This window comes from Sturnira hondurensis, unplaced genomic scaffold (assembly GCF_014824575.4).
Source record: "Sturnira hondurensis isolate 20B ecotype Veracruz unplaced genomic scaffold, ASM1482457v3 Scaffold0000566, whole genome shotgun sequence".
Taxonomy (NCBI): Eukaryota; Metazoa; Chordata; class Mammalia; order Chiroptera; family Phyllostomidae; genus Sturnira; species Sturnira hondurensis.
In genome coordinates, this window is record NW_028073197.1 from 754,316 (window position 1) to 767,390 (window position 13,075).

A 13,075-nucleotide genomic window follows, 5' to 3' on the forward strand; every position below is an offset into this window, starting at 1 on the left:
CTTTTCAACATTGTGGCGAATAACCTCAAAATTACTCAATGAATAATCAGTTTGAGAAAAGATATATTCAGGCTAATGCAGATTTGTCAGCAGTGGCATTTTTGACATTTAAGCCAAATAGTTCTTTGTTGTGGGAGGCTATCCTGCACATTAGAACGTATTTAGCTGCATTCCTGGCCTCTACCCACCACATGCTGATAGCATTCCCCCAGGACTGAGAAGCAAAAATGGCTCCAGACACTACTAAACATGTCCTGGAGGATGAAACAGCCCTCAGTTGAGAATCCCTAAGCTAGATTCACTTAATTAATTTTATGAAGAAACTGTAAATCCCAAATTGAACACAGGGCTTCTATTTCTCACTTTAATTACATTTGGTCTTATGAATCATAATTATTTGAATTCATCCTGTGTCCTCCTATATATATATATATATATTATAGACCTATTTGAAATACAGTGAATATTTCTTTAAAGGATATATAATTGCACACAAAATTTGCCTTTTTTCCTAAAGGTGCTTTCCCCCCCTTTGTCTGATGATTTTTTTCAATAATTTCTATTGCTTTTTATATAGTATTTATTGATTTTATATTTTTAAACAAAAATTCCTCTCAAACTTGGGTGTGAAAGTGTACCAAAGCATTAATTTGGGGTGCTTAATATAAAATCTTGTTAACAAATAGTAATAAAAGTGAGAAATATCTTCCTACTTGTAGTTTTAATAATTATAAAAGAGGATTTAGATGTTTTCTGAATTTCCCATATCTTGCCCACTTTTTATTTGATCTTTTTTTATCATGTGTTGCCATAGTTATCTTTCTTGTCTTTTCTGGAAAAAATAAGACTAAATGTAGTTTTCATGGATTATCTTTTTTTCATATGTTTCTACTTTACTGCTCTATAATGTTGCTTGAATTGCTGTCATGTTGTTTATCCAATAACATCTGTCTGGAATTAACAGAAAGGGATATGCATGTTGACACCCATTGGAAAGGAGGAAGGATATACAAGGAGGGGTCTTTTGGTGCTCGCCAAGCCCAGTGGGACCAAGGAGCTTTGTGTTTGACTAAGCCAACACCAGGGAGGCAGGAGGAGATCACCAGGGCAACTCCTAGGCCCTTTTTTATGCTTCCCTACACTTGCTTCTACTATATGGCAGACCACCTTTAGGGGTTTTCTGGAGATCCTGGCCAGATAGTCTCTCTCTGCCTTTGTCTCTTTACTAGGTGGGAAAAAATTCTGATTTGCCTTTTCTCAGGACTAATCTAGGACATTTTAATTTGCCACCATGCATGACAAACATCTTCCCTGACTGTACTGTTTATATATCCACCTCCCTGCTGGATGGCTCTATCTGAATGTCTCCTTGGTACTTAAGCTCAGTACATTCAAATAGAATCATCACTTCACACCTTAATCCTGATCTGCTTTCTGTGAGCACCATCTCAAAGATGACAGTACCACCATTATAGATACCCAAGAGGAACCGGGCGTCCTTGTTCCTACCCCAACACTAAAACTCACAATCACCAAACCCTGTTGATTTATCTGCCAATCAATTTTCCATTGTTTTCCAGAAGTAGTTTTTGTTGTGGTTTTCCCCATTCAAATTTAATCCCCTCTTACACTCCTCCCTCACTTGCAATCAAAAACACTGTTGTCCATGTCCATGAGTCCTTTTTCCTTTTTGATCAATCTCTCCACCCCCTAACCTTCCCCCCTTAGCTCATCCTGTTCTCTATCTATAAGTCTGGCTGTATTTCACTTGTTAGTTCAGTGTGTTTGTTAGATTCTACATATGAGTGAAATTATATAGTATTTGTCTTTCTCTGACTGCCTTATTTTACTTAGCATAACGTTCTCCAGGTCTATTCATACTGTTGCAAGGGTAAAACTTTTTTCTTTTTTATAGCTAATATAGCTTCCTGAGTTATTCAAAATCTATCCATGCCTTTATTTTTATTTTGCTTCACACGTATAGCTTCACTTTTGTATGCTTATATACACTACAGGAATTCAAAAGCCACCTAAATGTTTTTAAAAGCATAAGAAATTAATTCCTACAGCTCCAACTTTTAATAAATATATCTATTTTATTTAGCACCAATGATCCCAGAAAATGGAACGTTAGTTTTGGGCTTCTTTTAAGTCATCCACAAACAAAACGAGGTGTCAGAAATATTATAATTCATGAAGACTACCATTACCCTGCACATGATAATGACATCGCTGTTGTGAATCTGTCTTCACCAGTATTATATACAAGCAACATTCGGAGAGTATGTCTTCCCGAAGCTACTTACACATTCCCACCCAATTCAGACGTGGTGGTCACTGGATGGGGATCAGTAAAGCCTGACGGTTAGTTCCTGACCTTCCTCCGTTACCAGTTTGAGTTTTAGGAGTTAAAAGATGATACCCAGAACCACAACTAAACCTGAGAAATACTTTTTGTGGATCATTTTAAAAAGGATAATGTGCAATAGATTGAAAATGATCCTCAAGAACATTCATAAAAAACACTACAATTTCACAGAATTGTTTACTATATTTCCCTTAACAATAGCAGTTTTCATAGAAAGGTATTACTTAAATAAGTAATTCATTTTACTCTCTTTCACGAATTAATTCATTCCTTAGAAAACATTTATATTGATTACCACCTTTGTTTCAAGTACTATCCTAGGTGGTTCAGATATATTAATAAATAAAATAAGCAAGTATTCCTACCCTTATAAAGCTTAAATTCCTAGCAAAGAAAAGTAGATAGTAATCATGAAATGTAATCAATAAATAGATTATACAGCATGTTTTGTGCCAGTAAGTTCCACAGAAAAAAAACAAAGACAACAGAGGACTAGGCATTTCTGATGGGATGACATGAGTAGTGCTCTGCAGTAAGGCAACACCTGGACAAAGGTCACCTAAACATGTGCGTCATGATGACCCTAATAACGTTAAAATGTACTGGCGAGTTATATTCATAAATGCATTTGAAAACAGAAGAAAATAAACCTAAGATTAATTCCAAGCGTCAGAATTATGGTAATAGCAGAAAATTTAAAACTGATCATAAAATGTATATTTCTGGAATATAAATATTTAATTTTGTTTTCTAGGGCATACATTTAATAAATATAAAATTCTAAAACAATTCAAAAGGAAAATATCTCATCACATATAGATGGGCACTCTACTTCAAAGTATGATCATTTTTAACAATAGCCATGTGCCTAACATTATTTCTTTGTTACTACAGAGACAAATGAAGCTTAATTAAAATAAATGTTTTACATTGATTTTGAAATTGCATATAGTGTTTGATACTAATAGCCTAGCCAATGAGGTTAATATTGACTTTAGCAATAATTATATAACCTCCTCTTCTTTTAGGATCAGTATCTAATATACTTCAAAAAGGAAGAGTAAAGATTATAGATAACAAGACCTGCAACAAGGAGGAAATATACAGTGGTGTGATAAAACCTGGAATGTTGTGTGCTGGGTTTCTGGAGGGAAAGGTGGATGCCTGCCAGGTAAGTCTGCCTATTCCACTTCCAGGAAGATTGTTTTTCTTATAGTTTTTAATTTCCAATTAATCGGTTCAATTTTCTCAAATGGTTGACAATTATTAAAGGCTTAACTATGTTTTATAGCCAAAGTGTTGACCTAAAATTATATTGCTTTGATGGATGCCATTAAAATACTAAAATGTTAAAATTACTATTGTAAGAAGTGGTGAGTGGGAGTAGGGAAGAGACTCAGTTTGGAATATAATAAAGAGGTGAAATGGAATATTGGTGGCTTTGGTTCAGTTGGTCCTCTTTCACTGAGAAGCATTTAATCGAGTCCAACACCAAATCATGGAATTTCCTTAATTAAGGTGGCTCCAACACTCCAAATATTTTATTTCAAAACACTTACATAGCATGCTCATGTGTCAGTCATTGTTTTAAGATCTTAACAAATATTAATTTATTCAAGTTATGGTAGCTCTGTGATGTATGTTTGTACTATAAACCTTACTTCTCAGATAAAGAGACCAACACAGAGAGCAACTTGTCTAAAGTCACTCAGGCATTAAGTGGCTTAACTGAAATTTAAACCAGGAAACTGAGCTCTATAGGCTATACTCTGAATACTACACTATGCTGCCTTTCCTTATGCTTTATATGCTTCAAACACTCCTGATGGTACTTATAAGCAATCATCATAGAGCAACAAAAGTACTACTGTAGCTATCTAGACAGGCAGAATCAGTGATAAACCCAGGAAGACCCTCATTTTACTAATTAATTATTTCATGTAATGGCTGTTTGTTGACTACTATGTGCCAGACCATGTACTAGGTGCAGGGAAGTTAAAAGTGAATAGAGCATTATTCCTGATCTCTAGGAGCCAGAAGGTGTGCACACAAGCACTTGTAATACATACTTATCATCTTTAATTACAGATTTCCAGGTTTCCAACTATTCCACTAAACCTATTCTTTCAAGTCATGACAAGTGTAAATCCCTGTTTCTCTCCATTTCCTTTCAGCCCATCACTCTAGCCCCATTACCCTCTTCTAACTTTATGCATTCTAGAACCCATGTCTTATTATTTCAACCACTCTGTTGACACCACCCTGAATGACTTCACCATCTTTTACTTCCCCCACACCCATCCTAATAATCTCTAACCACTGAGCAATTTATCTGCTTTATTTACTTTACATTCGAGCTCCTTAGCACAGCCAGAAAAAATCTCATAGCCTTGTAAATTTGTATCATATAATCACAGCTGAGTCTTTAATATGTTGTAGAATTCTTTAATGCATCTTTCATGTCAAACTTCCATACACTCTTTGAATGCTTCCCATGACACCCTTATATTCCTTAACTTACGACATTTCCTCCAACTAACTATAAAAAAAGTGAAAGAGATCACATAAGAACTCATTTGATTTTTTATATGATATATTTGTATTTGTACTTATCTTTACTTTCTAGGCTCATGATAAACAAGTTTTTCTGACTATTCAAAGCAAATCTCTTACTTGTGTTCTTCATCCATTCTCTTTCCATCTACATAGATATTCGAACTTTCTATTAATTTGAAATTTTCCTCCATATGTTCCAAACCATCCCACTCAAACATACTCTTCTACATATTCTGAAAATATTATGAGGCCTCTCTCTCAATATATCCTACTCTACTTTTATTTTTCCCTTCTTAGTCAAATCTCTAAAAAACAATTTACCATCATGGTTCTATATTCTCAGTTTACTCACTCTCTGACCCACTGCTTACAGACTTTTGCTCCACCAGTCCACTGAAAGTACCTTAGCCAAGATTACTGATTGTCTACTTGCCAAATTCAACATAATGCAGTGTGGAAGACAGACTGAAAGCAAGTGAGCTAGGGATAATGTGGTCTATTAAAATATTTTGTCTGAGAAAAGTAATGAGGGCTTCAACTAAGACACAGTAGGAATAAATAGACAATGAGACAGTAACAGTTGAGTACCAAGATGATGGGATGGATTAGATGTGAGGAAGAAGGAAAAGGAGAAATATACTGCTAATTCCCATATCTCCCCCTGAGCACCTGGAAAGAAGGTGTACAGAAAAAAGAAGCAGTTTGTGGAGAGTGAAGGTTCAGTTTGGAATATGCTAAATTTGAGGTGCCTGCAGAATACCCAGGCAGGTATGTCTAGTATATCATTGAAAATAAAGGCCTTGAGCTCATGAAGGCATTCTGCCTAGAGATATATATATGAAAAGGCCATCGTCCTCTGGGTGGTAGTTAAATTCATGAGTATAAATACAATGGCTTAGGTAAAGTGTGTGAAGTAAGAAGTACCTAAGTAAGTAACAGAACTCAGTTATACATGTTTTTATTGTGCTAACAGTAAAAGATAACAAAGATCAGAAAAAAAAAAAACAAGAAGAAACTGGTTTTACAGAAGTCCAGGAATCAGAAATTATAATGACACATGTAGGAAAAGTCACGTAAGATAAATCCTGGGAAGAGCCATCAAACTCAATGTTTGTCAGTAAAGTTGGAGAAGGGCAATAGAGGAAGTATTAAGATCCAAAAAGGTTGTCATTTTTCAGGTAAATAAGACCAAAAATATTTTTTTAAATGCATGGATATGCCTGGAGAGAAAAGGAAGTGGAGGAAATGAAGACATATAAAACAAGGTTCTTGGTCCACAGGGTAGAGGAACTAGCCTTGGAAAGAACTAAATACACCTACTCCTCTAAAGGGGAGAATAGATATGGATGCTGGTTGGGAAGTCAAAAGGCACAAAACAAGAGATGGAAAGATTCCTACCTGTTACTCTCCACTTATTCTACCAATTTGAAACTAAGATATTAGATTCAGAGACAGGGAACCAGATTTTTAAAAATTGTCAAACAAGCCTTGTGCTCTGTTGGTAGGAATGCAAAATGGCAGAGCCTCCATAGAAGACAGCATGGTTTTTCCTCAAAATAAATTAAAAATAGATCATCATACTATTCAAAAATTCCATTTCTCAGTCTATGCCCAAAATAATTGAAAGCAGGAACACAAACAGATAATTGTACATCCATGTTCACAGCAACATTATTCACAATAGCTAGAAGATAGGAGCAACTCAAATGTCCATTGGTGGATAAATGCACAAACAAAACATTGTATGTATGTGTTTATAAACATACACATACACATGTATATACCGTGGTGTGTGTGTATATATATATATATATATATATATATATATATATATATATATATATATATGGAATGTTATTTAACCTTGGAAATGAAGGAAATCCTGACATATATTATAACGTGAATGAAATTTGAAGACGTTATGCTAAGTGAAATAAGCCAGTCACAAAAGAACAAATACTGTGTGACTCTACTCATCAGAGCTATTTGGAATAGTCAAACTCACACAGACAAAAAGTAGAATGGTAATTGCCAGGAGCTAGGGAAAGGGACAACAGCAAGTTATACTGTATGGTGGGTATACAGTTTCAGTTTTGCAAGATGAAAAAAACTCTGGAGATGGATGGTGACAATAATCACACAACAATAGTAATGTACTAAATGCCATAGAACTGTTAGAATGGTACATTTGATATTATGTATATTTCATACACTTTAAAAAAGAAATAATGATTTTTTTAAATTGTGAAATGAGAGAAGTTTGGATTGGCTGCTCCTAAAAATGAGAAAGAAATATGGTTAGGGATAAATAACTATTAGGAAGGGGTGTTAGTTTGAGGATGTGAATTTGTTACAGTTTTCTTTCACAGTGATGTTTTGGCCCAGGTTATGGTGGGAAGGTAAGAAGCTGAGAATCCTGTTGAAAGAGCATTGATATGGTTAAATTAAGAATATAGTCATGTGAATAAAAATGGAAAGTTAGAAGTACATAGGTTAATACACTAGAAGAAAAGGTAGGAGCAAGGATTGGCATTCTTAATGAGATCGAAGAGCAGATACAGAGTGAAAAGCAGTGGAATGAGAACATTGAAGGAATAGCTACATGCAATCATAATGTTCAAAAACGGCATCTCAGAGGTAGAACAGTTCCAGATGGTGAAAAATTTTCCTTTTACCCCTTTCTACCCCTGTCCAGGAGGGACGTGGAGATGTTTAATAAGCATGTGTAGATGATCAAAATTAAGGAAATCAAGAGACTCTGGTTTCATCCAATAGGTATTGAAATTATCAAGGATGAATGTGAAGGATTAGAGCAAAGGAAAATTCAAATACCAATGGGTTCAATCATTCTGCAAAAATAACCTAAATATAAGTACATAAAAACCATAAGAAGTTACAGGGTAGTTTAGCCAAATTTCCCCATTCTGAGATGTTTACTCAAGAATGGAAGAGCAATAGTCCAGTGCTGGCGGTAAGTAAATAAAGACCTTCCTCCTTCCCAATATCTGCCTGAAAATATGAAAGTTTGGGGACATAATCAGAGAATTCCTCAGCATACTGACGACTGCATAAGCAACAACACCTTCAATATCTCTTTTAAGTAATAATTGAGTTGAAATTTTTCATACTTATTTTCCATTATAGTATTTTATATTCAAAGACATACACTAAAATCTTTGATTTAAATAAATGATTATAAAACACAAAAATATTCAAGACTAGAATCATTTTAACATTGTCATACTTAGGTTTTTTCTCCTCCTTCTTTATCTCCCTAGCTATACTACAGAAAAGAAAAATAAGCAGTATTCCCCTTTAAATTATAGCAATTGTATAAATTCTTTTTCCTTCTAGGGTGACTCTGGTGGACCTCTGGTTAGCGCAGATCAGAGAGGCACTTGGTTCCTTGCTGGAATTGTAAGCTGGGGAGATGAATGTGCTCTTCCGAACAAGCCTGGTGTCTATACTCGAGTGACGCACTATCGGGACTGGATCAAGTCCAAAACTGGCCTCTAATGCAGAAGCTTTTTGCAGATTAAAACTTGAAGTTTATATGCTCATTAAATATGTTTATAATTCCCAAACTACATTTAACTAAGAAAAACTTTAAGAACCTTTATTGTTGCATATTTACACGTATTCAATTTTAGAACTATGGGAACTTCTTGTGCATTAGATTTTGATAAAGGTTTAGTGAAAGTAATGGTACAGACATACAATTTTCTCCTTTATCCCTTTCTCAACTGAAGACAATTACATGAGTAAATATAGATTACTGTTTGCTGAGAAGATCTTCACTGCTGATTTGCAGATCCAATTCCCTTAAGAAATCATAAAATAATTGTTCACAATAAACTTCCTCTGAGTGTGTAAATAATCTCCAGATAGGCACGTGGATTCCACAACACCAACATATTGGTAGGTTGTAGCCTAGTGAGTTGCAGTAATACCGCCTACAAAAATTTCCTGGGAAAATCTGTCTAGCTGTTCTCTTTCTAGTTTTTGTGCCAGTACTAAGCCCTTTTCTATTTATGGCTTCCTCGCTTTGAGTTACGCAAAGCAACATAATAAGCCCATGGGATGCATTAAACAGATTTTGATGCTTGTTGATTCGTCCCTGTTTTTCTTCCATAGGAAAGTTAGGCCAGAAGATGGTTCTCACATATGCACACATAATAATAAAATTATTCTCAGACACTATGTAGTCTTGAATAAACTATGCAAATAATGCCAGATTCCATAGCTCCAAATTTTTAAAATTTCTAAATAATACAAATTATCAACCAGAATAAATATGGAAATTTTGCTTCCACTTTTTTGTCCACCCGAAATCATCCTAGCTATCTTCTGAATCAATATTATGTTTTTCAAAATTATATTACTTAATAACAAACAAGTATTTTCGTGTTTATCATCTTAACTATGGATTTTGCAGAAAGCAATGTCATATTACACATATTCTAGTATCTTGGGAAAAAGCATGATGGACTAATGATTTAAGTCACTTTAAATGGTACTTAAGCCACTTAAGTACCATTTAAAGTGATGGTACTCTCTTTACCTGATTTCTTTGTGTCTAGAAATTGTGTAAAATTCTACTGGAAATAAGTACTTAACTTTTATTTTTGAAAACAACTGGACACAAAGACGGGTGTGTTAGACAAGCACATTTATGAAGTACACCACTTCCAAATAGGGCTGGTGTAAGTGAACCAACCTGCATAATGATGTATTATATGATGATAGACTGCCTTTTCTTCTCTATAGAGAGACAGAACAGCAGTTCAAGTCAGTTATAATGGTGCCTCCCCCTCCGTTGGCGACAGTGTCAGAACTACTGGATCTCTTTGGATTCAGGAATTTCTGCTATAAATAGTATTTGGGAAGATTTCATAATGAGCAGGGCATCCTTTGTTGAGTTATAACTGTTCAAAATGTTGGAACTTCAAGGATAGAGACCAGAGGGATCTCTCGTGCTACCATTCCTCTGAATAGCTTTTAAATTTGTCTTTTGTTCCCATAGCAATTTTATGTAAACACTTCCTCATAATTAATAATCCACATTTTTTTCCTCAAATTCTTCCAATTAAACTTTAAAGTGCTCCCCTTTTACTCAAATCATAATTGTCACAGACATTATTATTTTTTTATATTTTTTAATCCTCACCCAAGAATATGTTTATTGATTTTAGAAAAAGGGGAAGGGAGAGAGAAAAACATCAGTGTGAGAGAAAAATATGGATGTGAGAGAGAACCTCTATTGGTTGCCTCCCATATGCACCCCTGCAACTCAGGTTTGTGCCCTGACCAGGAATTGAACCCACAACCTTTTGGTGTAGAGGATGATGCTCCAACCAACTGAGCCACTCAGCCAGGGGCAGACACTATCATTCTTAATTAAACAAAGTAATACATGTCTTGAAAATGAGAGACACTGGCCTCTTTTGATACTGTGCTGCTTCTATCTTTTCTTCCTACTATAAACAAAAAATTTCTCCAAAATACTTTTCATCCTAGTACTTCTCCTTTGTAGAATTGAAGACCCGCCTTCTTCAGTTCTTTCAGCCTTAATATAGAGATGTAAAAAATCTATTCGTTGCTCCTCTGAATCACTTCTAAACCACCATTTCTTTTGCAATTTAGAAACAGCTGACCAGGTAGGTACACAAAGAGAATGGAGAAGACAATCCAAAGAGAAACAAAGATATCATGCTTGAGCATCAATTCAGGTCATGAGGGAGAGTCGCTCATCCCTAGAGCTGCCTGGGTTTCTAAACCTCATGTATCATAAAGGAGAGGTCTGTTACCTAAGAGCCTCATTGTCTTCCTACCAAAAAGACCTAAATGCCATGACCCTTCATTAACTAAGGACCCTGACATCTTGCTCAGTCTTTCTCTTTACCCCAATAAGAAAGGTAGTATAGCATAGGAGATAAGGAGACCAGCTCTGGAGGCAGATGCATGTGATATAATTCAACTCAGGTGTCTAGATGGCACCCTGTTGTTCACTTTATTCAACCATAAAGTAAAGATAACAATAGTACTGAGGGGGTGTGCAGAGCAGAGGAGAGTAAAGTGGGGGGAGAAAATGGGACAACTGTAATAGCATAATCAATAAAATATATTTAGAAAACAATAGTATTGACCTCTAGGGTTGTTGTAAAGATCGAATATATTTATATATGTAACGTGCTTGAAAATGCTTGAAACGTAGTTAGTACCCAATAAATGTTAAATAGTATCATTGCCAGCATCACTGAGCACCTTCAAAATCCATATGGTTGACCCATTCAATAGCCTAGATACAAAGTTCTCTGAGTTCCTTAAATGCATCAGACTTCATTCACTCACTACTCCAATGCACTTTCATAGCCACACCCTGTATTTTCTTGTTAGAACAGCTTCACATCCTGAATCTTAAATTCAAATTTCTGCCTATGTTGTCCTAGGTTATGATCTGCTACTGCATTATAACTTGTTTTCATTCCATCAGGATCCTCTTTTCCTAACATCCCCTTCTACTTGAGTCTACCCCCACCTCCAACACTTTCCTATATCCATTATTCCTTTCTCATCTAAACTCTTATACTAAACTCCTCACTGAATAATCAGTTCCCCTAATGGATCTGCTCCCTTGCCTTTCCGCAACATCTGCCCTAGTTCCTTGAGCTGGTTCTATCTCAAAATCTCTAAACATCCTCAAGACTTACATATCTATTTTTAAAACCCTTTTTTCTTTATTATATGTCCACTTCCTCAAATCTCACATGGTGTTCAGATGGCTATTCTCATCAAAGCACCAAAGCTAAGACAGATTCTCTTCCACCAACTGCCTAAGCGTCATGCTGTAAGAAGAAACAACCTCTCCTCTTTCTCTCACCATTCACTTGGCAGCCACAAGGCAGCAAACATGCATAAATGCATCTCCATCCACATTGGTCAACCTGGTGTCCAGACTGGCAATGCCTGCTGGGACCTCTATGGCCTACAACATGGCATCCAGCTGGATGGCCAGATGCCAAGTGACAAAACCATTAGGTGGGGACATGACTGCTTCAACACCTTCTTCACTGAGACAGGCACTGGCAAGCATGTGCCAATGGCAGTGTTTGTAGAGCTGGAACCAACAGTCACCAAGGAAGTTCATGCTGATGATTACTCCCAGCTCATCCACCCTGAGTAGCTGATTACAGGCAAGGAATATGCTGCCGATAACTATGCCCGTGGGCACTACACAATTAGCAAGGAGAACATTGACCTCAACCTGGGCTGATTGTGGAGACTGGCTGACCAGTGCACAGGCCTTCAGGGCATGTTGGTTTTTGACAGCTTTGGTGGGGTAACTGGTTCATCTCCCTATTAATGTAACATCTCTCTGTCAATTATGGAAAGAAGTCCAAGTGGAGTTCTCCATTTACCCAGCCCTCCAGGTTTCCACAGCTACAGTTGAGCTCCATAATTCCATTCTCACCACCCACACCACCCTGGAGTACTCTGATTGTGCCTTCATGGTTTACAATGAGGCCATCTATGACATTTGTCATAGAAACCTTGGTATTGAACACCTAGCCTACACTAACCTGAATAGGTTGATAGGCCAAATTGTGTCCTCCATTACTGCTTCCCTCAGGTTTGATGGAGCCATGAATGTTGATCTGAACTAATTCCAGACCAAACTGGTGCTGTAACCTCACACCCACTTCCTTCAGGACACATATGTCCCTGTCATCTCTGCTGAGGAAGCCTGCCGTGAACAGCTTTCTGTGGCAGTGATCACCAATGCGTGTTTTGAGCCAGCCAACCAGATGGTGAAATGTGACCCTTGCCATGATAAATACGAGGCCTGTCTAGAAAAAAATCCCAGACAATATTAACATAACAAGAACAGTTTATGTGACATCAATGTAACCTGGCAGCCAAGGAGAGGGAAGTAGAAGGTACATGTATGAACAATGATGACTTCACTGTACTAGTCAGTGAGGGTGGTAGATGCCATTGAGTGAGCATGTGTACTGTGTAGCTGTCCTATTCGAAATGACTGAGCAACAAATCCGCATCAAATTTTTCATTAAGCTTGAACATTTCTGCATGGAAACTATTTGGATGATTCAGAAGGCCACAGCTATGGACAACTGGTGACTGACAGCTTCA

The 13,075-nt window shown here is 36.4% G+C and overlaps 1 protein-coding gene and 1 pseudogene across 1 annotated transcript in view; both read left to right on the forward strand.

Moving 5' to 3' along the window:
• Positions 1-8,440, forward strand: part of LOC118984127 (transmembrane protease serine 11C-like) — a 55,931-nt gene extending 47,491 nt beyond the window's left edge. The window contains exons 8-10 of the mRNA XM_037041886.1: positions 2,105-2,364; positions 3,397-3,539; positions 8,279-8,440. Of these exons, the coding sequence (XP_036897781.1) occupies positions 2,105-2,364; positions 3,397-3,539; positions 8,279-8,440 (565 nt within the window). The remainder of the gene's footprint in view (positions 1-2,104; positions 2,365-3,396; positions 3,540-8,278) is intronic.
• A 3,394-nt stretch (positions 8,441-11,834) lies between these two features.
• Positions 11,835-12,798, forward strand: LOC118984132 (tubulin alpha-1A chain-like; annotated as a pseudogene).
• The last annotated feature ends 277 nt before the right edge of the window (positions 12,799-13,075 follow it).